This window comes from Gavia stellata, chromosome 5 (assembly GCF_030936135.1).
Source record: "Gavia stellata isolate bGavSte3 chromosome 5, bGavSte3.hap2, whole genome shotgun sequence".
Lineage (NCBI taxonomy): Eukaryota > Metazoa > Chordata > Aves > Gaviiformes > Gaviidae > Gavia > Gavia stellata.
The window spans coordinates 33,026,486-33,054,100 of record NC_082598.1 but is presented as its reverse complement, the minus strand read 5'-3'; the positions used below and the strand labels follow the sequence as shown (position 1 = coordinate 33,054,100).

The 27,615-nt window shown below is 34.8% G+C and overlaps 1 protein-coding gene across 1 annotated transcript in view; it reads right to left on the bottom strand.

The window, feature by feature from the left end:
- TUSC3 (tumor suppressor candidate 3) overlaps positions 1 to 27,615 on the bottom strand; it is a 75,087-nt gene that overhangs the window by 13,969 nt on the left and 33,503 nt on the right. Inside the window, exon 6 of the mRNA XM_059817932.1 lies at positions 428 to 491. Within this exon, the coding sequence (XP_059673915.1) occupies positions 428 to 491 (64 nt within the window). The remainder of the gene's footprint in view (positions 1 to 427; positions 492 to 27,615) is intronic.

Below are 27,615 nucleotides of genomic sequence, written 5' to 3'. Positions count from 1 at the left end.
AAAAAACAAAGGCTACTGGAGAACAAATCATCATCATGTATGATTAGTAAATTTCAGTATGCTTTCCTTGTCAGTTAAAAGAAATAAAGCAATTTTTAACATAAGTTTTTTAACTTTTATAATAAAGAGTGAAAAAGCTTAGAAAGTCTGTTTCTACTACTGAAAAGATAAGATTGAAAGGAAAAACACTAAGATTAGTAACAAGGCATAAGAGTAACAAAGGAGATAACAAGGTACATATTAGTGAAAAGCAATGTCAGCTTTATTTAGCAGTAAATAGCAACAACACTGAATATTTACTTAAACTTATAGTAAGCCAAAATATAATACCTGCTCAAAAGTTCAATGATATTCACTGTCAGAGCAATTTCATTTAACAGCATACCGTGCCTCAGCTTTTTCTATTCATCACCAGTTTGAAGGATACTCAGCAAAAGAATAATATGCGATTCTGCAACAAACTGAGCCTGACTGCTTCCATGTATGTAACTCTGTAAAATAAAAATGAAAACCAATCCTCTTTAAGACAAAGAAATCCATTGAAAATGGCACAACTGGATATGTGAGAATCAAAATAAAACCTGTTTTACAGAAAAATACGGACAGCAACAGCTACAGGTAAACAGCACAGTTTATGTATGTATCTATCTTTAGTAAAAAAGTGTTAAACCCAGCATATTTAGGCAAAGCACATATATACAGTGAATGTAATATTTATCATACAGAAGTGCATTATGCTGGACTCTTTTTCACACTGCTGCTAGTGTGGAATAAAGAACACGCATTTATTTGCTGAGGAGATACAATTTTTGAGAAGGGAGGTGATGAAATCAAGGACATGCCTCAGCTTGGTTTTGACAAAAGTTAAAACTGAACCTTGCCTTTTGAAAAATCAGTCTATTTTAGTCTTACTCTGAGTGAAGTTTCTTCATACAAAGTCTATTCCACCTTTCTCCATGAAGGTACAATTGTGTCCATAAAAAAATCCTAATTTGTAAACTGTCTTGTTTATATGGAATTGTAGTAAAAGCAATCACAGATGTTAATACTAAATGCAAACCTAGCATAGTCTACTTTTTTCCCCCCAAAATAGTTATTGTTAATGGGCTCATTTAGTAAGTTTATTATTAAGAACATATAGCATATTATTCAGAAGTTGTTAGTGTTTATTGTTAACTAGCTATGATAGCAAAAAAGGAAGGAAAAATTTGAAGGGCTGCAAACATGCACAAAATGAGGGAGATTCTCCCTCTTCCTCTGCTACATTAGTTACAAACATTGGGCTCCCCACTTCAAGAAGGACTGGGAACTGCTGGAGAGGGTACAGCAAAGGGCTACAAAGATGATTAGGGGACTAGAACATCTTTTTAGTTGAGGAAAGGCTGAGGAACTTGGGTCTTTTTAGTCTGGAGAAGAGAAGACTGAAGGGGAATTTTATCGATGCTTACAAATACTTAAGGGGTGGGTGCCAGGAGGATGGGGCCAGTCTTTTTTCAATGGTGCCCAGTGACAGGACAAGAGGTAACGGGCACAAACTGGATCATAGGAAGTTCCATCTAAACATGAGGAGGAACTTCTTTACTTTGAGGGTGGCAGAGCACTGGAACAAGCTGCCCAGAGAGGTTGTGGAGTCTCCTTCTTTGGAGATATTCAAAACTCGCCTGGACACATTCCTGTGCAATCTGCTCTAGGTGAACCTGCTCGGCGGGGGGGGGGGGGCGGGGGGGGGGCGGGTATTATCTCCAGAGGTCCCTTCCAACCCCTATCATTCTGTGAAATTCTGTGAAATTGAGTATAACTTGTCATAATATTCCATGTGAATTTAAATATATCCATGTTCTTAAAGTACTACTTGAGATAAAAGTGAAAGAGCTGTTTGAGAAGCTTTTAAGATATGAAATGCATCACCAGACTAGTCTCTCAGAAGATTAAGTCCTTAAGAAGACAAAATCATGAAAACAAAGATATTCTCATTATCACTAATAATTAGGTGACAGATCGAGTCCTAGCTACCACCTGATACTCAATGTAAAGAAAAAAACATAGAGCAGATACAGTTTATTTGCAAATGCTGAAACTTGAACCAACCAAAACCAAACAACCCAAAATCTGAAACAAACAAAACCTGCATAGAAGACCTGAATCAGAGACTGTAATTTGAAAACTAGCTGATGAATATGAATTTCTGGCTAAATATCTCATAGGGATTGATATTGTATTTATTTATTTATTTATTTATATTTTATTTATTTTATTTCTTTATATTTCTTTAAATGTGAGTTGCCAAATGCATAGCCTTGCTTGCAAGGAAGTGGATGTTCTTTGATTTAGTTCTGGAAATATTATGTGTATATTAAAAAGCTAGTAAGAGACAATTGTTACCTACTGCTCTGTCCCCAGAGAGAGGACAAGAATGGATAAAAGCAAAGTGAGTAGCCCCCTTAAACACAAAAAACAAGCTTCATCTTTATTTGAGAGGGCAAGAGATCTCAGGTTAACTCAGAGCGAGAGTACACTAGTTGAAAGACAGTCAGTTAAATTATTAAATAAGGCAGATGTTTATTGTCTGATATTGCCTTTTTAAAAAAAAAAGAAATTAATTTTAACTGTTAACTTCTTTGCTATGTTACAAATGCCCTTAGGCAGATTATTCTTTAAAGTTACCTAGTAATAAATCTAACTGTGTGTGATCAATAGGCTCCTCAAATTGCTTCCCTAAGACATTGCTCTCCAAATACTCAAAAGAGCAGCATGGTGCATCTCCTCTATGCTGTGAGTCAGTGAGAGAGATGGTAGTGAAGAAGTAAAGAAAGTGCAAGACTGTTCCAGTGATGAAGGATAACCAAAATAATTTGCATTCAACAATATAATGTGAATCACCTGAATTTATGAGAGTACCTCACCCCATTTCTAATGAGGAATGGATCTTAACCACTTCACAAAGGAATTACAGGGTGTGTTTTTTCTGCAATGAACTTTCAGACCTATGTTCTAAACAGACAAAAATCAGTAGAAGTTTTCAGAAGACAGAATACCAGTACTTATTGTAAAAATGATGGCAAACAGCTTTTCTTGAAGAGAGAATACTGAGAATTGCATGGCATTTGTCCTTGTGTCTTTCCCTACGTACATATGACAACACTGTGAGGCCACTTGAAGCATAGATTATATTTGTATGGATATATATTTATGCAAATGTACTCCCACATACCAGTTTTGTACACTGCAGTGGCCACTGACTCATCAAATTTTGAAATTCATGGCCATCTGGGGCTCATACTTACTTAAAATAGAATAAATTTAAATACAATATTTTTTTAAGGAATTTTGACAAATCAGCTATTCAACAGTTCTCAACCAGTTTTCTCCATACTTTTTTGTAGTTCCACAGCAGCTTTTAATTGGGTAAAGTTCTTGAAATTATATCCGTATAACCAAAAGAAAGGATCTGGTCACATGTGAGGTTTCATTTTCATACTTCTTTCCTTCTATAAGAAGATTGCTGAATGACCTATATGCAAGGTGCATATTCTCATGGAATTTTATTTGAAGCTACAAACTATTATTTAATATTTGGAAGCTTTGTGAAGTCTATCTGGCTACAAACGCTCTAGGCAAATGCTTTAAATAAATTAATGAATAAACTCAGTATTTCCCTTTCATTTTAGAGGCATCAAGAGGGAGTACCATGTAAGATACAAAGCCAAAGTCCATCAGAAGAGATGCAACCATGGTCTGAGCAGAAGAGCTGTACAGCCACACAATTACCACAGCCACACAATGGATACAACAGCAAATGCCACGCTGATAGGACTAATAGTAGAACCAAAGCATGAGTGACTGATACTTCGAACAACAGGTCCTTTTCCAACTTCAACATTCTCGTATCTCAGGTCTGATTCCATAGAAGCAATTTGAATTGCTGACTGAAATAATCATGTCCCCAAATCAGGCCATTTCTTTCGCAGTGACAAACAGTTGTTCAATGCATGCAAATTTCTACAAGGCTGTATTAAATATATATCTACTATTCGTAAACTCATTAAATATTTAGTGTTGTTGAACTGCAGATGGCACATATATATAATCCCTCACTAGGAAAGTCAAGGATAACAAAAATGTAATATATTTTTAAATTTCCCTAAATACAGCATATGCTTGTGATTTCCTTTCAAGAATGATAGTTGTCATGGTTCAGTAAAATACTTGAGTTAAGTGTAATCTGTGCTCTTTCCTTCTTTTCTGTTAATGCAATGTAAATAAAACAGAAACAAAGTAATTGAAAATAAGGCCTCTGTGAGCTATATGTTAATTTACTTGTACTTGTACTTGTGGAGTACCCAAGATCAAAATTGAAACACGATTTCAGGTGCTCCAGTACTCTTTCCTAAAATAAACATTATGATGTTTATTTTTTATGAGTATGTGAAAGACGGATGCTGGGGTGGAGGGACCAGATTAAACTGAGTTGATTTAGTAATAGCATACCATACAAAGTACTTCATGAAGTATTATCATTTTGGATAACTAAGAAATAACTTGTCCAGGGTTTACAAGACATGACACACATCTAATAAAGTGTATTGGAAACCAATCAAAAGTAGACAATTTTGATAATAATTACCCTTCTTAATGATAAGCTGAATTTGGATCGCATGTTGAAGAAACCTCTAGATGGAGACTACCCCCTGGAGGAGACAATAGGCTAAATTCAAGCTAATATATGTGGAAAGAGGTGAAGCAACACACTAGTTAACTGGCCCCAAAGAGAGAGAGTTATGAATTCCACACCAATAGGATAAACACTATTAATTTGTCTTCCTTTACTACATTGACATTCAGGGTGAAATTCATCAAAGAGAGGAACATTACAGGAAGGTCATGGATTACTTAATTATGCCTTCAGAATGGCCTATTTCAATTCAAGTCCATCAATTTTATCAAGAACATATATTAGCTATAAGAATTTGTTCTTTTCTCTTAATTTAGAGGGCAAAAAAGAGTCCCACAACATTCTTTATCACATCAGAGTTTTATATGTTTGCAAATTAATGTCCAGGAGTAGCATGACTTTCATCAGTATTTAAGTGTTTAAAAAGCAGAAGTTCTAAAACATTCTCTCACAATACCATTTATACACCTTACCATTCTAAGTGTGAATTCAGAAAAGGTTAAACATGTTATGGAGAACAAATAGTTCATTCAGTAAAGCAAACATTTTGAGACCAAACACCAAGGTATATTAATTTAATGTTTTATTGTGGGTTTCCATGATCATATGCATATTTCTCTAGACAAGTTTTTTCCCATGTAAACTGTATAACACATCACAAGCAGCATACTACCCAGCAAGATTAAGAATAAAATCTTATGCAGCTCAAAAAAAACTAGCTCTCAGACTCTTGACTCTTTTACACCTGTTTAAATATTGTTTTCTAAAGAACAGCATAGTTTCACATAACTTCACTTGAAGCAATGCTCCCCAAATATGCTTATTTGATACTACATAGTAGTATCTGTTAAATTCATACAGGCATATCAGAGTTTTAACTTGCTTAAGAACCCAACAGGGGACTTAATATGAAGTTATTAGCCTAGGCAGGTCTGTGAAAATCTGAAAATAGAAGCCTGATGTAATTCCCTGTTTTCTTTCCATCATAGAAGATACTATTATCTGCTGGGGATAGTATATGTACAGTAGCCTATTTTCCCTGTAGCAGCCAGCCCTCAAAAGCCCTTATCATGACCACTGATGTGAAAACCATGAGATGATGCTCTCTTGGGCCTAAGTTGTTCACATGTGTGAGAATGGCTAAGAACGTAGAACATCTATTAGCGTATGGACATGATTTGCCAAAGTACTTTTAAACCCTTTTTTTGATGGGGGACATAACGTGGGTATGAGTTTATTTTAAAGATTTTAAACAACACCAAAACTGAGTAATTTATATTTATATATACTTCATATATTTATATATACTTCATATATAGTAATATATGAAGTAACATCTTGAAAACTGAAGAAATACAAAATGTCTTGACTCCAGTTCATTTACTAAACAGCTCAGAAACCTTTAACTATTCTAATCACATATTAATTTACAAGTTAGGTAATGTGCAAGTGTTTAATAGGGCAATTGCTTTTATTGTAGATATTCTTTTATTGCAGATACCCAGTTATAAAAGGGCATATCAGCAAATGAATCTTAACTGCTTCAAAATTTAACATAGTTTTAAACACAAAATAAATCTAAACTCACTGCTAACAGAAATCCTGAATTAATGAATTTGTGTTTCTTGCAAAAAGAATACCATTTCTGACTATAGTAAGAAATGTGCAGCCAGCTATTTAAATGAGCCAGTAGTTTTTTCAGGGATCATCATTTTATTTAACAATGAAACAAGAACATTGTAGTTTAGCACTAACCTACTTGAAATAAACACTTTCTTGAAGACAGTTATTAGCTTTATGAACATCTCCAACTCAAATATAAGCCAACAAAATGTCACTCTGGTGAAAATTTCATTTATTATATTCCTAGAAAGCAATGGCTCTAAGCAATGTCTCTACATGAAATCCAATCCATCTCAGTTACAGGCCAACAAGACCAGGACTAAGAAAAGAGTTAAGGTGCACACACCAGCACACACAAAATGGTGAGGAATAGACAGAATTACTAGAGGTGGTGAATATGCACATTTAGTGATTTTGTTCAGTTCACACTCAAGCACTTCACTGTAGAAAGTAGTATGATAATCTAGAAAATCAACTTTGGACCCACAAATAAAACTCCATGTATTTACACCTGTCTCAGCATCCGTGGCGTAACAGTTAGTGCAGGTGTTCAGACTCCCACTTACTAAACATGACCATAAAACATACCAGCCACTTTTGATTAGAGAGTTTAATATCTATGGATAAATTTTACCCTATTTAAGAAATAGTTAATGTTTAATTTTTTTTAAATTTAAATAACACAGATACACATGACAATCTCGTACAGACGCCTTGATTCACCCATATATTAATTCCATGACTATGAGTTACATCTTCCATGAGCTTACTGCTGCGTTCACAGAATCACAGAATCACTAAGGTTGGAAAAGACCTGTAAGATCATCTAGTCCAACCTTAAAAAAAAAACAAACAAAAACAAAAACAAAACCCACCACACCCACAAAAAAACCAAACCACAACACACCAAAAACCAACCCACCCAACACCACACAGCACCATGCCCATCAAGCCACATCCCACAATGCCACATCCACACGCTCCTTGAATACCTCCAGGGTACAAAACTGAGTCCAGAGACAGCAGCCAGCTTTCACAGGACTGGCTGGCTGAAAAAGGCTGTGCTGGCTGCCTTCCACAAAGCCCATCTGGCACCGAGCACAGAATATGATCTGGGTTCACAGCCCTAGAGCAAAAGTGGAGAAATGCTGCCTATTTTTGCAGACTAGCTGGCTGGAAAGGATAGTTGGTATAATTTAAAATAGTATACAAATCCTAGTTTATGATGCTGCTTTGGTTGTCCCTAGACAGTTTTTATAGCTATACTGCATTATTTAGGGTGTCTAGAAGTGCTATCAAAGGAATTAGTAGAGGTGATCTGACAAATCCCGAAGCTGCAAACACTCTGCTCAGCTATACAGAGGCTTTGATAAAACCAGCTGAATAAGAATTTATTCTGAGGGGCTCCTCCCACATTTATTAATTACTAAATAATAAGACGACAGGAGACACAGCAATCCTTCAATGAATCATTATTTTGTGGGTTTCAGAAAAAACACAGAACTTAACCTCTCATTAGGAATAAAACATTGCTACCCTTATAGCACTTAATTCCCAAGTTACCCAATAGATTGGCATACAACAAATGTCTTCCTGTTTAATGGGCATTACAACACACAGCACCCACGTGAGAGACTTTAAGAAAGATGAAGTTATGATTTCAAGGATCTCTGAAACAGTATTCTGGTAGTTTCAGGAATTTTACATGACACAGCTGAGCCTAGCTGCCTAAGGAAAGGAAATTTTTGCAACTGTGATGCTTTGATTAACAACATGACAACTCTTTAATCAACTTAAGAAAGAGGGCAAAAAAATCTCAGAAAACTGACATTCCTACACATTTCACTACACCCAGACAAACAAACCAGTTATTCTAATGAAAGAAAAGCTGCAATTAAAGTTCAGCTGTTAATAGTTGTTTTGGAGTACAGACTGCTTGCTTAACACATGGAAGCCAAACTACGACACCTCTTCTAATTAGGAAACAGAAGAGATTTTGAGATGTTTTTCATAAACAGCATTCCCCTAAAAACACAAACACATTGCTAATAAGAACTATTTTCTGAACTCTAAAATATGCCTGCACTTTTTGCCCTCATTCTGATGCTAAGCACAATATGGGATATACCTCATTGGTCATTTAGCTTTTTTTTTCTTTTTTAAAAAAATATTAGTCAAAGGTAAAATATTCACCTAGATGCTGCCATATGCCCATAACTACTTTCCATACAAAGATTAGGCAGCACTGATGACACAAGTAGAGACAACCAGATAAGACCATGGTTAGATAACTTTACTCTTCCCCTTGGCAAGTTCTAGGGTGGGAACTCTTCTTCCCCACCCCATCTCCTGAATCCTTTTGTCCAGGGTAGTGTGGAAGTGTGATGATCTTCACACCACTGGTGTGCTGACAAAGACTGGTCATGGGGTAACACAGGAAGGACAGCTACCATCTAGTAGACTAAAATAAAGTTTTCCTTATAGATTATAGAGATGGAAGAGCTGAAATACTCATCCAGCTGAGCTCATTTTGTTGCTGTTATTTAACTTATGGTTTAGAATCTAAGGTTAGTGAAGTGTCATATGATTGTAGATATCCAGAAAATATCTATACCCTTAAGTTTCCCATTTTTTTCTGGGTCTGTAGTAACATTTTCGTTTGACAAAGAAATTGCAGCCATTTTGGATACAGCCTTCACCATAATAACCTATACCTTTGGGTAATATTTTTGAACTCAGAGATGTTTTTAATTTCTTAGTCAGAACCTATGATATTTTCTCTTTTGAAATTTCGAAGTGTTCTTTCAATTGGTTTCCAACCTGTGAGGCAAAAACAGTAGTTTGACCTGAATGCTAGTGCTGGAAGTAGAAGAGAAGAAAGAGAGGCTTTACTGTGACACTAACTCCAAAATAGACTTTGCTGAATTCAATCAGCTATGAACAACACAAACAAAAAAGTTTACTTTGTAGCAGAAGCAGGGGGAGGTGTAAATCCCAAATCACCCCAAAGTCACAATCCAATTAACAAAAATAGTAGAATGCGAGAATAATCCTGTGTTTGATGTAGTTACTTACTCCAAGCAAATTGGATGCTGCCCCTAATTCAGCCACAAAGAGTTCAGAGAAAGATATTAAGTTATTTCAACTACAGGTTTCGTAGATGACTGCTAACTGCAAGTTCCATAGTAGGTTAAGTTATTTTTTGGATTTGCAATAGCAGAGAAACTTGTCGAGTATAGGGGAAATATTGTACATTTGGAATGCTGCTTTTAAAATGCTAATTAACTAGGAAGGTGAGACATACTAGGCAGGCATGACCAGGCATGCAAAACTGAGCATGAAAAATTAGTCTATATGATTGAGTAGTTAGATACATGCCAGAGAGGAAAACCATGGTAGTCTTTCTTGCCAAAGTAATTTTTAGTTTCACCTGAAGCACAGCCTGTACACCAATTTACAAACCTTAACACTTACTTTAGAAAGAGGTATCTGAGTGAACACTGTATAAACTAACGGATTCATGAATTTGAAAGTTTATTTCTTGAGTACAACTGTGGGTCTCTGATCCCCTTTCAAATTAGACCTTTTAGTAAATACTGGATTATTCTTGAGAGGAAGATTGACAGCTAACTGACAAAACACAAACACAAGGGAATGGAGGTACAGCTGTCATTAAGGGACAACAAGTCATATTTGTAGTAATGTATTTGCTTTCAGCTATTTGTACCTTCAGGATGTTTTGGGTTTTTTTTAATAGTAACAAAAAGAAAATGATACTTGCGTGAAAAAAAAAGTTTCAAATACTCTGAAGTTTTATCAACACAGTTTTATAACCAATTTTTTACTACTTGTCATATAGCACATACAGTCACATATATACTTGCATGTCTTAGGATTTTATATCCTCTGGAATTTTGTCATTATGTGACAGTGAAGCAGAATAAAACCTTAAAAATGAATATTCTTTATTAAAAATAATTCTATGTACCAAGCTATGCAAGTACATAAAGTATCAACATTTAAGTCTGTAAAAAGAGGGAAGTATATTTTCACTACAGCAAGAGTTTTATTATTCTGTTCAGATTTAGGTGTAACTTATCATCTGATGCTATAATAAGATATCATTTCAATGATCTAAAGCTCTAAATACTGACATTTTAAGTTCATTACATACTATCACTGCACAGCATTACTTATTAACATTACTCTTGGGATAAAGAGAACATCTCATAAAATTTTTAAGAAAACAGAATTCACTCTGGCATGCATTACTTGAGAGAAACATATTTACACTCCTTCTTCTTTTTCCAAAACCTTTTTTTTTTTTATTTAATCTCTCTTTTCGTCTCCTCATTCCTCTACAAGTTAACTTAGTAACTTCCATTATGATGGAAAACTCAAATCTACACCTGAATTTTCTCAATGGAAAACAGGTATATGCTTGTTATCTTCTTCCCAGTACAATCTCTCTCATTTGGTCTTTGTTTCTGATAATTAGCATTTAAGATTACAAAGCAGCAGTCTCGTGGCGGAGGGAACTAAGGAAAAGGACAGGCCTAACACGATTGAACAAAAAACTCAAAATAGACCTAAATGTATAGAAAAAAGGGTCAAAACCAATTCAAAACCAAGTTTTGCTGTTCTGTTTTTAATCTTCATATCAATATTCTAGAATAAGCCTATGTTTTTCAGACTTGTACAATTGAGTTATTAAAATATTGTTCTGTGATGCCCAGAGCAATTTTTTGCACGGTATATTATGTCTAGTTAGCACATTGGAAGAAGTACTGCTGACATGACATAGAAACTGAGCAAAATGAAGCCTTTAGCAGGACAAACTGAGAACAAAGGAATCACTCCATGTTTAGAATATAAAATTTGAAAGTAGATACACTTGACAAATAGGAATTTATTTCACAATAACAAATGCTTTAATCCATGATTTATGAAGGCAGCTATGGGAGTCACTTATTTAAATTCACTGTTTAACGCACTGGCAGATGCTTCCTAATTATTAGAATATAAGAGTGAGAACATTTTTTGCAATGGATGTACTATGCCATTAAACATCTTGTACTTCAGCAACTATCAAATTTGTGATGATGTATTTTCTAAAGTTCTGTTTAGGATGGCAGGCATTAATTTAATATACCGTAAAAGCCAGTAGCTAAAAATTTTATGTTTGACACAAAACCTCAGATCTATTTGCTGTGCTATCCTTATCAAGTATTCCAGCCTGCAATGAATACAAATCAAAATACTGCTGTAAGACAAGTTGCATTTCAAGATCCTTTCAGCAGCTATCTCTGAAAAAAACCTCCCAAATAGTCAAGAACTGAAAAATTCCAGGACTGCAAAAAACAACACAAGTCTTGTAGACATTCATAATGATCATTACATTGAAGTTTATATAGAAATATTTAAAATGCTAACTTTACTAAAGAAGTCATAAAAATTAATACCTAGAAGAGGAAAAATCAATAGAACATTGAATGCCCATGTATTTGGGACAAAGAAACCTTGGAATTATTGGAGGCCAAATGAAAAATTCTCTTAAGAAGTAATAAGTGCTTGTTAATGTGAGACTTTCACACTTTTACTACAGTATGCAAGGTAGTTAAAAGAATATTACAAGTACTGAATTGTGAAATTGCAATGTGTTTTCAGCTCAGAAAGAGAATAAGCTGAGTCATAGTCTACAAATATCAAAAGTCAAAGTTGTTCAAAGCTCAATTATTGTGCCTAAATTAATAAAATAACAAAGTTGTACTTTCATGACACATTTAGTGTTTTGAAATAAATAAAAAAAACAATAAACAGGCCACTGTGGACAAATAAGATTTTAGATCAAAGGCAAAGGCCATATAATGAATTTAATTAACAAAGCAGACTGAAATACAAAGCAGATATCTGAAAGAATAGATACAATACCTCATGATAAACGATCTTCCTTTCTCTGCAGTAAGGAACAGAGAAGAAATAACTTTTCTTTAGTAGATCACGGCTTTGGAGAAATGAGGGCAGTTTGCAAATAATAACTATTAATTTGGGCAAAGTTACTGAAAAGCAAAAACCTTAGGTGGTTTACTTTTTAGAATAGCATATTAATTTACCCAGAAAAAGGCACAATGCTGACGTCAACACCAAATTTTATGTAATAGCATTCATATGTTCAATGTGAAAGCACTGTGATGCCTGAAAGAGGCAACACATTAAGAAGAAAAGGGAAAGAGAAAGATCAACATCTTGTCTGAGAAGGCACCATGAATAGGCAGAAAAGACAGGACAGGCTAAATAAAAAACCCCCAAAAAGCCAGAAGTTAAATTGCTTACATGAATTTCTGGAAAGCTGATATACCATGAAGGAGATAGCAACAAAGTAAGTAAATCCAGTGAGGTGTTTAAGATTGAGGGCTCTTATGGGTTAAACTGCGAATTACTATGGGGGGGTGGGGCGAAAGAAAAAAAAAGAGAGAAAGAGAGACACGGATTAGAATGGAAATAACTTTGCAAGAAACCATACAAAGAAGAATTGCACTACACTATACTGATTAAGCAGGTGAAAGAATATCCCAGTGAAATATAAACATAAATGAAATATAAAATAAAGCACATAAAAAACTTCTCCCAATTACAGCAAGAAGAGAGAAGTTCCAGGTCTGAAAAAATGCTTCTATGGATGTCCTCAGGCTGAATGGCAGTGAAAAGATGCTTTCAGTCTGTACAGCCTAGATATCTGGAGAAAACTGACATGCCTCCCAAGACCAGCAGCAAGTGAAAAGAATTTATAAATTACTGAATGTTCTTCTGGTTCTTTGTATTTAGTGCTTTATGCTGAAGGTGGTTCTGAAAAGAATTTATGAAACAATAAAACCAAAAATATTAATTGAACAGTAAGCATGAAAAAAACTGAGGAGGCCAAAGACGTTGTAGCAAGCCTCAGGACTATTAAAAAAAACAAAACCAAAAAACATTATACAAGAATTAAAACATTGTTTGTACCTCATTAGGGGCATTTCATTTGGTGACACTTAGCAATGGTCAACATGCGATTTCTACATACTATATTGAACCATGGCATTACACTGAATAGCCTGCTGCAAAGTTACTAATAAAATTTGCAGATATAAAAACGTCAGAGTGATCTGCTGTCTAGGAAGGTGCAAAACAAAGTTAGTACTATTATCTTACCTGTGAAATGCTGTAACATAGGTGGAAAAGGAAAGCCTGGGAGGCTTTAAGAGACAACAATTTTCTCAGCAGTTGTAAGTATGCATATAGCGTATGGGTTACTTCATTGTACGAGGAACTGCAACAGTATGTCAATAGTTTTCATGCACAAGGAAGAAAAATTTTACGTCTTAAGATAAACAAAGCACCAAGGCAAAAAAAGAGTAAGAGTTGAAGATTCTAGATGAAGGGGAAAAACTGAACAAGCTAAGGACCGTATGTTGTCTAGTAAATTAACATAAAAGAATTGTTCAAATTAAAATTAATGTACAAGAACAGCCTGACAAACTGATCAAAGCTCTGGAAGCACTGTCAGACAGATCTGCATTCAACGTAGATTTTAAAAAATGTTCTAGTTATGAACCATCATGTCATTTTTCAGGTGGCTTAAGTAGTCACAAATTTAGCATTCAGACACTTAAACGCATCACAGTACCAGATGACTGAATGCTTTGAGAACATTCAAAAACTTCATCAACTTTGAGGTCATTAAATATTATTTTCCTCTCTTCTTGGCATCCGGAAGGATCCAAACTTCTAGACTTTTAAAACATCTACATTACAGTTGAACTACTATAGTTTAATTTTTCTGTTAAAAGTATATTTTTTCCCAAACGTTGTTTCAAGCCAAAAACTTTTGGTACCCTATTGTGGTGCCCACAGTAGCTAACTGAAAATTAACAACAAATAAAAACATCTAGTATACGAACACCTATTGCATATATGGTGAACTTTAGACATGGTTATCTAGCAAAGTGGCAGAAAAGAGCATGGATGTCTGGGCTTACAAAGTTAGCATAAAGTAAGGATGCAAAACACAGCCTTCAAATATGTGACGGCAAAGAATTGTTTGCTTACTCATTGAGTTCCTTAAGTTTAGTCCCATTGTACACAAACTTGGACATTCTACATAAATATATAGCACTTTAAAAATATCTTTCATTGATACTTTTGCCACAACAGAATTTCAAGACAGCATGTCAAATCCTATTAAAATTTAAGACTTTTACAACATATATAGTATTTTCTTAATACTTTCAGAGTACTTGCAGCCCACTGAAACTAAGCAAAAACTCCAAGTTTGCATTTTAGATGTGTGCTGGAGAGAAACTTATTCACTACCTGAGCCTGAATCAGGGTCTGACAGGCAGAACACTGCCTCAACCTGCTGTATTTCTCTGAATTTAATTAATTCACTAATTTACTGCTGACTGAGACAAGCAAGTTCTAGTCTGGTCTTTCTTGTTTTCTCTAAATGAGTTACAACAAAACTCCAGTCAACAAGGCCAAAAAACAAAGCCTCAGCGGTTTTGTCAGTTTTCAAAACTCATCTATACAGGCAGGTTTGTCTTTAATTTAACAACATGAACATGTAATCTGAAGACTGTTTCTCCACACATTCCACCACTTTAATATAAAGGGTTGTTCCTAGTGTTGGAGGACAGTTGTTGGCTTCATAATGAATTTTGCCCCCTTTCACCTCTCTGGACTTTCAAGATTCCTTTCAGTTCTTATAGACTAATTAGGCAACTCTTTTAATACAACAGGGGATTTGTCAAAGTATCTTTTATTGGGGGAAAAAAAAAAAGAAAAAAGAAAAAAGTTTTCGCCACACACCTATCTCTTTATACACCATATGAAGCCCTAGTTACAAAACCTCACAGTGACTTTGACCTAAGCAGATTTCCAGTCCCATGATATTCATAGAAGAGCACAGAGGTTTCTTCTCTGTACCCAAAATAATTTGGGTGAAAAGCTGATTCAAAAGAAGTCAATAAGCATTTTGCTATTGATTTCAACAGAGCCAATATTTCATTCTGATGGCTTATTGGTGATAGAATTTCAGGACATCAATATTTAGAAAGATATATAGTATACAATAAGCCACATAATTGCACAGAACAAACTAAAAAGTAAAACCATTTACTCTATATTAAAGAATTTCAATCTAATGTATTTATTTCTACATAACATTTAGCTGCAGAAGACTAAACTGGCTGCCGCAAGAAAAAAGCATCTGTCAATATAAAAGAAACGGTTCTGCAAATAACCTCAGGCAAGAGATTCAGCAGGTAAACCGTCATCCACATGTTTTTGGAGGTTAGAAATGCCTCTCTCCCAAGTTCCTTCTGAACTGACCTTGAGAGTGAACTATTTAGTGAATCACAATACGCCTAACACTAAGTGCCTGAATGAGAAAAAACATCTAGGGGACACTTCATGACAACTTCACAGTAATGCTCCACATCCAGCCTAGTATCTCCTATTTAGCATTTGAAGTTTCTCTGGGGTGAGCTCTTTTCTCTGGTCCTTATCAGCATACTTTTTGTTTGTTTGTTTGGTTTTTTTGTTGTCATGAGGCAACTACTCCTTGCTTACTCCAAAAAGCAACTAACAGATGAAGCACTGACTTTTATTGCAATGTCTATCTCAAGAAGGAACTGTGATGGCTAAAAGCTACTGTATATAATGTACCCGTGCTCACTCTTATCAAAGACTTTGAAGGGAAGAGGATTTGATCACACATCAAGATGAGAACAGACAGTCCTCTAAGTACTACCTCTACTACCTCTCAACTTCTCCTAGTAGGAGGTAAGTTTCTCCCAATTCAATCTAAGCATCTTTTACATGTCCTAAAACTCCTTCAAGTAATAGGGTAGCATCTACCTTGATAAAGTACTCCAAAATGTAAGTTATTTTCAACACTAGGAAGTACATTTTTATCTCTTTGCCTAAGCAGTTTTAAAAGCCCCCTACTAGTGAACATCTTTTCTGGTTTTAAGTGTCTGTCTCCAGTGATCCATATTCTCTCAGAAGTTAATCTGAACAGCTGGCATGCATTGCGACTGCATGTATTAGCAGAACTATGTATCATTCCCTACAAGTCCACATTTTCCCTTCCTCTTTAAATCTGGCTAATTTCAAAATATGTGATTTAGTATATACACCGTGTGAATGATGAGGGTATTCCGGTGTGACAAAAAGACATGTAGCACGACCACACAGAATAGTCTTCAATCTTGCACTGTAAGATTAAAAATCCAATAGTTTCTTTTTAATGATCAACTACTGAAAATATTCTTGTGACAATACTTCCAGTATTTTCACATCTCTTGAAGTACAAACACTTGAATCATTTGCAGTCAAATTTTATTCTACTATTTTATTAAATGCTGTAGACAAAGGAATGATAACTTTGCACTTGATAGTCTTCTTTTCACATACTCAAAGATAGATGCTATTAATGACACTACAATTTAATGTTTATGTTGAAGTTATGATCTAGAATGCTCCCTTTAAATCTGTCCCTGAGACACTGCCTCCCAAGACATATTCCTGGTTTTTAGGCAGACTACTTTGAAACTACCATCTTGAAGGCATTTTTATAGCTATAAATTTGTACAGTAGCTTTTTGAAAGCTGTGAACTTTTAATATGTGCCATAACCTGCAGCAAAGAGTTCCACAGCTGTGTAACATGTAGAAACATTTTATTGGAAAATGTCACCTTCAAATTGAATTTGAATAAATTGAAAATTATTCCCTTCATGCTTCTCTCCATGTAAGTCATTATTTAATGCACCTCACTCAAACTGGTCTGCTCTCATTCCTTCTACAGAAGCACTTCCACACTTTAGCTCACCCTGTGTCATCTCCTGAGCTTTTTCCAGACTGTATTCAAGCTGTACATGAAACACAGAATTTATAGCATTGGAAGTGTTTTTCTCTCCTAATAATTCTAAACATTTTTTGCTCTTTTGTCCACTGAGTATTTAGAGGTTGTTTTGATCATGCTATTCTAACCGAAAGACCTTACTCCTGAAGGGAAATAGTCTGCTGAAAGCCAATCATTTTATAGGCATTTTACTTTTATAAGGAAAAGATATGATCTGCTTTTTCATTCACATCACTTTACAGTTATTTCCAACAGAGCAATAAAATGGCAGATAACACTCTTGCACAGTTCTGCACAGAACTCCACCTGTACTTTGCAGCTGGCCCTTCTCTTTATCCTTTGCCCTTCTCTTTATCCTTCCAAGTAACTTAAGGCCAATAGCAAACTGTCAAGCTCTTGGAAAGGAATGAACAGTAAATAGCAAAGGTCATAACATAAATCCCTGTGAGACAGCACTGATTTTCTTTCACCTTGAAAACTGATAATTTACACATATCAGTTCCTTACTCATTCATGAAAAGAACTTATTAGAGCTCATTCTGTAACATCTTCAAACCTATTTGATGACAAAACTTCCATCAGTTCAAGCGGACTTCAGCAGTAGCTCTCTCATTCCTGCGGATGCCTTCAGGGAACTCGAGTAGATGCATGAGGCAAGACTTACTTCTATTGCCATGCTGCTCTCCCCAATGTATCGTATTTAATCATGTATCTATTAGTTTGCCCAATAAAGAAATCATGCTTTCTAGTTTTCAGTTCCCAAGACCTCAAGAGCCTTGATGAAAAAAAACTGCTCAGGTCACACAGTTTTATCCAAATCAGATGTTCCAGAAGCACAGTTTCCCCTGCTCATATACATCTCCCTCACTGTGCTCTCACTTTATGTATATCCATGAAGCTCCCTACAATCCACTAATGCACACACCAATAAAGCATCCCACACACCCGATGTGTGAGTTCCTACTTACTGCATCCTATACTATCAGTCTACTAGCTAGACACAGGCTATGCTCAGCATCTGAGGGAGAGGCTGCTCTGTCAGGGCCAGGCACTGTCATATTGCCAGTGGGGTCAGTTCCAGCAGTGAGAAAGCTAGTTGCTACTACTGCTCTGTTCTCCCTTCAAAGTCCTTCCCCATTGGTACAAATTCTCATTCTTCCTTTACACTTATTTTCAAACTGATTCCTTCTTTTATTTCAAAAGTGTCTTTGTAATTCCCTGGTAACTGTTTAATCCATCTGATGGTTGCTAACCTCTTTAACAAAACATTAAGGCAAATGTCTTCTCACTTAGTCCTGGTACTCCATTCACACACGTTATTCACACACATATTCCTATCTTAACAGCTGTTATCTAGAGCATTTTGTTCAGTGTGGGCCTTGCAAGCACCCCCACACCTTCTTTAAAAACTGACATCACATTAACGACATTCCCAGTCATCCAGTACCAACACTACCTCTCTTATTTTATTTGAACTCTTTCAGTGACAGAGAACATTAGTGTCCAGATTACTAAGAAACACTGGTCTCTCAAAAGTCTTCCTCACTGACCTCTCTCTGTTAAAAACCTTTTAAGTAGTGAGCAAGTTTTTAGTCCATTAAATGTGTGCCTTGTCCATTCCATACAATGTAACATAAAGAAGTATAATACTTAAACTCTTGCAACAAGCTTTACCTGGACTCACTACTCCTCTTGGCAACACTGTGGTATCTTAAATCTCCTCATCCTTTGTCTCCCCCTTTTAAAAGCTCGCATTGTCCATTGCCTTTCAATGTAAATTAAACAATATTCCATTCTTAACTTGAAAGTCAGCTCAATATAAATGAAATACTCACTAAGTATCTCTGATGTATTGCATATGTTCTTCAAACTGCTTCCAAAGATGACATGGTATCTTTAACAATTAAAGATTTTATTTATATTTTATTAAGTGTATCATAAGGAAAACTTAGATCCTATGAAATGTAATTGCTAGCACAAAAGCTTTTTAGTGAACACAGGACAGACTCAAGAATGTTTTTCCCCTCCTACACAACTTCCTTTTAGCTTTTACTAGTTTTCAAGGAGGCCCAGGCCCAACAAAAACAAGAACTGGTTGTATACAGCCCATTTCCTAAGAAAACAATCTGACTGGAACTTGTTGCTGGTTTTGCCATAGATCTTTGTTAAAGAGAGATCTGAAAGAGGCATGCCATTGTTTTACCCAAGAGTAACTACATACTGCGCTGCCTATGGCTATGAGAACATTCCTTGTGTTGTTTCCACATAAACAAAAAACCCAATCCCACCAAAAAAACCCAGCCCTGGAACTAAGCTGACAGAACCCTGAGCTTCTAGGCTCTTATCAGCTTTCCAGAACATGAGAAAAAAAAAAAATACTAGTAAACCAAAAAGCTTTAGACCTCATAGCTCTCAGGTGTAACTTTCATACTTTATTAAAAAAATGTACTTCAGTAATGTTTTTTATTTTCTCTCAAGAATATCTTCATATATGTGGTAAACAGTTGCATATATCTGAATGTTGACTGTTTCCATATTTTCAAAATATCTAGAAGTTCAGAATCAGCATTAAGCAGTAAGTTGTTGGAGTGTGTAAAGGGAACCAAAGAAAAATTAAATACACTGATACAAAGGTATTCTGAACAAGAATTACAGTAATGAAGACATAATATATCAGCAGCAACACTACAAAGATTAATAATGACTATAGTATTGAAATAAAGGCACACTGAACCCCCCCAAAATATTACAATTTAAGATGCAAAAGTAACAGATAGAGAGCCAATAATGGCCATAAAACCACAAAAATATTGTAAAACATACCGTTATATAAAGATACATAAATATACATGCACACACATACCTTTACACATGCACGTGAGTTTTTCTAGCTTTATATCATTTACCATTCTAAGAAATGCTTCACTTTAGCTATCAGGTGGATTTTTTTCACCCTCATATCCACTCCCTCCACTCAGTTATATATTTCTTGAACTATGGATAAAGAATGAGCAATCAAAATATGTGTTACAAGCTAGTAGAAAAGTATTTTAAAATCCACAAACAACTCTGGAAATTAAAAAATATAAATATCTAGGCAGTAATCATAAGACATAAATACTTTATAGCAAGTTTTCAGGTAACTTCATGTTTATTGTCATAGTCACAGATTAATGATCAAAAATAAATTCCTATTCTTTTGGCCTGCTCTATGCCAGCTTCAGATAATCATTGAATAGAGGTGACCAGTTTTGTACAACACCACTGACTTAATATTGGTGTTTGACTTAATATCAGTATTGATACAAGTTTTTTCTTTTTATGTTAAATGTAAAAATGTCACACATTAGAGAGCCAAAGCAATCATATTTAACAAGACAATCTACAACCAAGAATGAAGGCGGCTATTTTTTCCCCATATTGAATGACATGACTTATTTTGGAATGTTTGCTATAAAATACTTGCTAGTGCCATTCTTTAATCTATGGCATCAAATACCACATCCCACTTTCAGAAAAGGCTGATTAAAATCACTGAAAAATAATGATGCTATGCTTCTGCAGGGAGGTCATTCCAGATATTTCAGTATATTTCAGTCTCATCCTCACAGTAATTCAAGATTCATGACACAGGTTCCTTGATTTTTACTTAGTATGTCTTTCAAAACTGGTAAGATAAGTTGGTTAACAAAAAGATAAGAACAACTTCGAATATGGATGCCAATTGTTTAGCTATTTTAAAAACATAATAATTTTATTTTTACAAGTTAGTCTTTGCTATCATAAGTAAAAACATTACCAGTAAACGTGTGCTTTTGTTGGAGCGTTTTGGATAAATTTCCTTTACTTCCCTATGTATCTGGAACTTTGAAGACAGTCTTTAGCGTACACGTAGAAAAAAAATTACCTTCTACAGCAGAAAAGCTGAACTGAACCACTACTATCTGAATTACTCTCCTGTAGATGACAGTCTTTGGACACTTTCTCAAAGAAGATTGTACATTATCTTATACAAGCTAAATAATGGGAAGAAAAGTAGAATAATAGGTAAAATATTTTTTGTCAGTTTTGCTTCTGCATTTTCATTTGTTTCAATTGTTTCTTTACGTCCTTTTTAAGTTTTGGATCCTTTTAGAGCTACAAAAACTACTAGAATTCAAACTGCTAAGGTATGCAGAGAAATATGAAAGGATATATTTGAAAATAATACCTGTTTAGTTATTGGATTTTAACTTCTATTTTTATCTTTTTAGTTCAATGAATTACTCCATCGACAACAGGAAAATTGAGAAAGAATGCACTTAACCACTGCTTCAACCATTTTTGCTTTCCTGAAGACAGGTAGATTGGCAGAAGAGATAAGGCAACTAAGAACAACAAAGTGGAAATGAGACAAAATTTAGTCCTCATTCTGTAAGATGAATGCTATAGCCTGACCTTTCATGTATTATAAAATATACTTTATCAGCTATGTAGCTTGCTAAAAATTGGTAATACTCTGACACAGAAGTTTTCCACTGGCAGAGTTCTTAGCACAACATCCAAAGTTCATGTAAAGGCCATCGTATGAATTCATTTGGAGTCTTATTGTCAAAACCAATGTGTTTGTTATCAGCCTCTTGAGTGATGCTAACCAGGAAACACAGCCAACTTTATAAGACGTGGGATACTGTTAACACCAAATGAAGATCTATATTCACTAATAATTAGTTTCAACAATCACAAAATATGGACTATTTTTTGTGATACTAACAAAAAAAGGTCTAGCTTTCAGCAGAGCCACAATTTTGCATACATAGAATTCTCCAGACACTTAGCGTATTTGATGATTATTGGATGTTAATTGTCATGATGACATATTAGATATTTAAGGGCTATTTTAATACATCTGAAATATTTGAGATTGCTGGTGAAACCCTAAGCCCTGACACACTTGTCAATCTTTACTTGCTAACCTGTACATTAGAAGATCATGGATGAGAATTTCATTCAAGTAAAACACGAATATTACTTCAGATTACCTAAATGCAGTAATGATTCATAAGACTACCTAAATCTGGTAGTGGAGATAACACATGATTCTTGTAGAAATGATCTTGAATAATTGAGTTAATTGACATATTGCTAATGATGACCTACAAGTCAATGCAAATGAAAAGAAATCTTTTATAGCTCTCTATAGTCCAATAGCAGTGGTTAAGCCCTCGATTAATTCCGGTGTAAATATTAACAAATTCGAACTGGGGCACATGTAAAAGTTCAGTGCAATTTCCACAATACTTCTGAATGCATTGATTTTGTGCTAGCCCATAGAAAAAAATTACAATATGTAAGAAATAAAAGTAACAAGCCCATGAACAGTAGTTCAAAGCAATTCACACAGTCAGCAGTTAAAACACAGGGCTTGAATGCCTTATCAAAAAAAGCATAAAAATTCATACTACGGTGATCATAAATAGCTTGTAATGGTATTTGTATATTATACAGTGTGCTAGCTTTTATTCTGTATGTTTACATTCCAGTACTAAACTTTGAAGTTCCAACTGGCTGCCAATTCAATACATATCCCAGAAAGAAACCTGTATTTAATGTCAATTTCCTAAAAAGGAGGTTCGAAATGTATTTGAAAAATACTTTTTTTCCAGAAAATGCTAATAAAAAACTCTGAAAGACACCAGAGTGGAATTTCATACTGTATCAAGACTGACAGAAACATTCAGAATTTAGTTTAAAAGTCTGACATATTTATCATTATACTAATATCTAAACTGTATTAAAAACTGCATTTCAGTACATGCAATGAGAAATTGGCTACACTATAAAAACACAGATAATAGTGTTATCTCCTCTGTTCCAGTGAATATAACCTCAAAGAGGAAGCTTCCTCTATTGACAATTCAAAGCCTTCTTGAGAATTCACATTTTGACTCTGACACTTGCATGACTGATAAGAGACAAAGTCAGAAAAAGTTTGAAGGTTACTCTTTTGTCTCCCTTGAAACTGGCATTTTTAATACCATTAGCAATCCTTTTCTGGGAAACTCTCTGTTGAGAAATGCACTATTTATGGGTAGATGTTAAAATGCAACTTCTATATGTTTGAAAGTGTTCTACTCCCTTTGTTCTAGATTGCCAAATTAAAATAAAATTGTCAGGAATAATAGAACTGATCTTTAAAATAAAAAGAGGAAGCATTGCAATTAGGAAATATATCTATACACACCAAGGTATTTGTTAGTTCTGCCGAAAGATTAAGCTTCTTTAATTGTTTATGTCTAGGTTCTAAATATCAACTTGAATATGTATTTTTACTAAAATTTAGAAAAAGTTGTAGAGAATTATAAAAATATTTAAGAACTGAATATTGTGTTTGAAAACCATAAATAAGAGGATATAAAAATATTTCTATAGTATGACCTGTTGAACACAGGAAAATTATATTTATAGCATATTAAGAAAGGAAACTATCCTCATAGCATATTAAAAATAAATAGCTGACAAAAGGTGCCAGGATTCACCCATTGTAATACTTAAAAATATCATAGAAAATCCACATTGAAATGTCTGTTATGTACAAAGGACACAATAAATTTTAAAATTCTTATTACCACATATTAATAGCATTTAGGTATTAAGTTACTTTTCTCAGTTGATAAAATCATGATTTGATAATTAAACAAAAATTATAAACAACCTTATCTTTATAAGATCTAAAGATGTAAAATTGAAGAATTCATTGAAATTTTTGTGAATTTGACTTAGCTATTAATTACATACAGACCCCCCCTAACACATTATTTAGAATCTCTTCTCAACACCAAAATTGTTTTACAAGTCTGGAATGAAAAAAGCAGTTTACCCTTTGGTAGTCATATTTTCTAAACATTCATTCAAAGAGGCATTTTCACTGTCAAAAGAAAATTACAAGATTGAAGAAGAAAGATCTTTAACTTAAGTACACTCTTCAAAAAATATATTTTCTCATCTGACATACAGTCTAGCAAAGCCTTAAAAGTATAAAAGCAAAGGAGGCAGCAAAGCATTTAAGTCAAGATTCTGAGGAGCCTGCTGAGGTTTGGTCTTTTCAAGAAATAAAGAAAGGACCAGCACAGAGCTACTAAGATAAAGCAGACATGACCCAGAGCTCTATCTAGCTTTCGTTCATATATACATATATTAGCAGGAAATATATATACGCATTCATTTGACGATCCATTACCAGAATATATCTAGTAAGATGTAAGACACACCTTCTCCTAGGAACAGGGATTCAGATACAAACATACAATTGAAATGTCTTCATGGAAGCAGACCCCACTACTCAACATCACCCTTCATATCAGAACAGATTTCAAAATTTGACTGGAAGAATACCACCATTATTGTTGCGAAGATGCTTATGTTGAGCTGCTAAGGACTTAAAGGCTATGTTTATATTAGCGCATAGTGCATATTAATTCTCCAAACCAAATATCCACACTATACACATCTCAAGTGGTTCTACTTCACACTAGTTCCTCTGTGGTCCAATGGACCACACAAACTAGTAGCAGCTGGGAGTGTACTGGCTGAACTCCTGGAGCCCACCTTCTGGATCATAGTCTGTGTGCCCTGGGTAACATGAACCAAAGCATAGAAGGTGGGAACAAAGGTGGCATGGGCTTCAAAAAAGTACCCCTTACCTGAACTAAGCACAGGTGCAGGTGAACTCACAGAAAAATGGAAATGAAAAGATAAGCTGAGCTTCAGTGGAACATTTCAGGCTTCAGAGGAGGACAGCAAGGTCAAGAGATAACTCAGACCTCACTCATGGAGAAGGATGTTACAAAGTTGAAGAACTGAAAAGCATTCAGAAAAAGAACCCCTCATGGCAGATTGGAGACTAATTTTCTAAATAGAATTGAAACAGATACTACTAACAGCAGACCTCAATGATCAGTATGTGACTTCTGGCAGATTCCATCCTCAGTTACCCACTGGTTCAACAAGCAGCAATAATATTTTAAGCGCATTTTTCATAGAAAAAAGGGCACTGTAAAGACACAGGAAATATAACTTCAGATAAAATTACCTGAGTTGATTCAGTAAATTAAACTGAAAGATTAATAGTAACACATTTAAAACTTTCAATTTAAGATTTTTACATTTCAAAAGAGTTCAACTGAAATGAAAACTTAAGGGTAGTCATTTACACTAGAAAAATTTGGTGAATCGAATGAGTCAGAGAGTAACAGTTTAAGTTTCCTAAGCTATCTTGAACCTTTATCTCACACATCTGAAAAATAAATAGATAAATTAGTGACCTTTCAGGGAAGGATTCCAGACCTAACTGATTAATAATCCCAAATGGAATACAATGAACAACCAGAGCTAGAAAGAATGGACAGAGACTGACTAGCAAATACATTTCCCTCTTAAAAGGTCAAGAAACCTAGCGATAAAATGGAAGTCATCAGGAAGTAAGCTGAGGTGGCCCCACAAATGAAATGAAAACAGCTCATATTTCAGCCATTAAAACAGAGAACAAGCAAAGAAGTTAATATGCAGTAAAGGGTGGTAATGACCTCATTTCTGAATTCTGTTTTCAGCAATGCTTATGATGAATGAAAGGGTTACAAGGGTCCACAGCTGACAGAATGCACCTATACCACATAAAAAGTTGAAGGAAAACTCAAAAAGCAGAATTCCCAAAACTAGTACATAAATCTTAAAGCCTAGTAGCAATTTTATTTTTTTATGTATGTATTCTAACCAAGTCTATCTGAGCATGTTAGTGTAAATCTATAGAATAGCATACACAGAAAGTAAACACATTCTGGAAGGAAGTTAGATTTCAATAACATGAAATTCTTCTGAATAAATTTTGAAAAAAAGAACAATTAAACATAGGAAGGAACAGAAAAAGTAAGATGAAATACAGCACACTTATTCCAAAGAGATAGATACCAGATGCATCAGGCACAATCTTTCTCTTAAGGTAATTAATCCTCTTGACAAAGAAGATGTGCTACTATTTATCTGGACTTTGGCAACTCATTGTGTTCCATGTAAAGCTGGAGAAAAATGGGTTTGGAACAAACACTGTAAGCAGGTTGAATAACTGGCTCAATGTGAGACATAATAAGCTGTTTAAAACCACATAAAGGATCTCCAGATCTTGGGATTAATTTATTAAGTTTAAAGTTGATGACTTGAGTGCAAAAATAGGTACTAATGAATTCAGTTGATGCCAGAAACGAACCAAGGAAAAAAACCACCGCTACATTACATGGGAAGAAACGAAGGTTTTGGACTTCAAAAGTCAGAATGATTTCCACAAATTGTGTTCTCACTCAGCTAGAAAAAAAGTATCCCATATGTAAGTATGGGCTGAATACAATTTATTAATGTGGTCTGCCTATTAAAAAAATCAAGTCAAAATCAAGGTACAAAGTATTACATCTGCAATCCACCCAACAATTAAAAGAAGTTTCATTTTAATACAAAGGGGGGTACAACAGCACCGTAAAACAAGTCTGGGAACAAAATCTTAATTAAAGTAAAAGATTTTGAAAAGATGCACTTCCCCATGACGGGACAACGTACAAGGGCCCTCCCACTCATGCACTATGAATTAAGCATTAAAGTTATTTGCTGGATCAGAGCTATACGAAATGGTGTAAATGGTCAAATGCAAAAAAAAAAAAAAAAAAAAAAAAAAAAGGGCAAAGGAGAAGGAAAAAAACTCAAACCAGTACTATGCATCTGGACTGAACTTGTTAACTTGGTAGTATACTTATGTTAAATAACCCAACCTTACAGTATTTAACTCTCAAAGGGAATAAATTCCACAGAAGAGGCTCATTTTAAAGACATTAAGTATATCAGCAGCATACATGTGTACTGGTCACCTATACTAGCAAAACTGGGGATTCTGCTGGAATTTGTTTCTGGGTTTTTTTCCAGTTGTCCTTTTCTTTTTCAAATTGCTGTTGTGTTTTTACTATTTCAGTTCTGCTGCCTATTTTCAGGATTCATTCTACCCCGTGCTATAACTGCTATCTTTTTTGGAAGGTATGTTCTTCAATTTATACAGAAAATAATCCTCTGAGTAACGGTGGTTTGAATGTCTCTCTAATCTGTTTCTTCTAGAATTTTTTCCTCAGCTTTACAGAGGCTTGTTTGGAGGGGTTTCAATTGTTTGTTCTTCAGTAAATGAAGCTTTTTTTAGTAAATGAGGAGTAACTTCTTTACTTTGAGGGTGGTAGAGCACTGGAACAAGCTGCCCAGAGAGGTTGTGGAGTCTCCTTCTCTGGAGATATCAAAACTCGCCTGGACACACTCCTGTGCAGTCTGCTCTAGGTGAACCTGCTCTGGCAAAGGGGCTGGACTAGGTGATATCCAGAGGTCCCTTCCAACCCCTATCATTCTGTGACT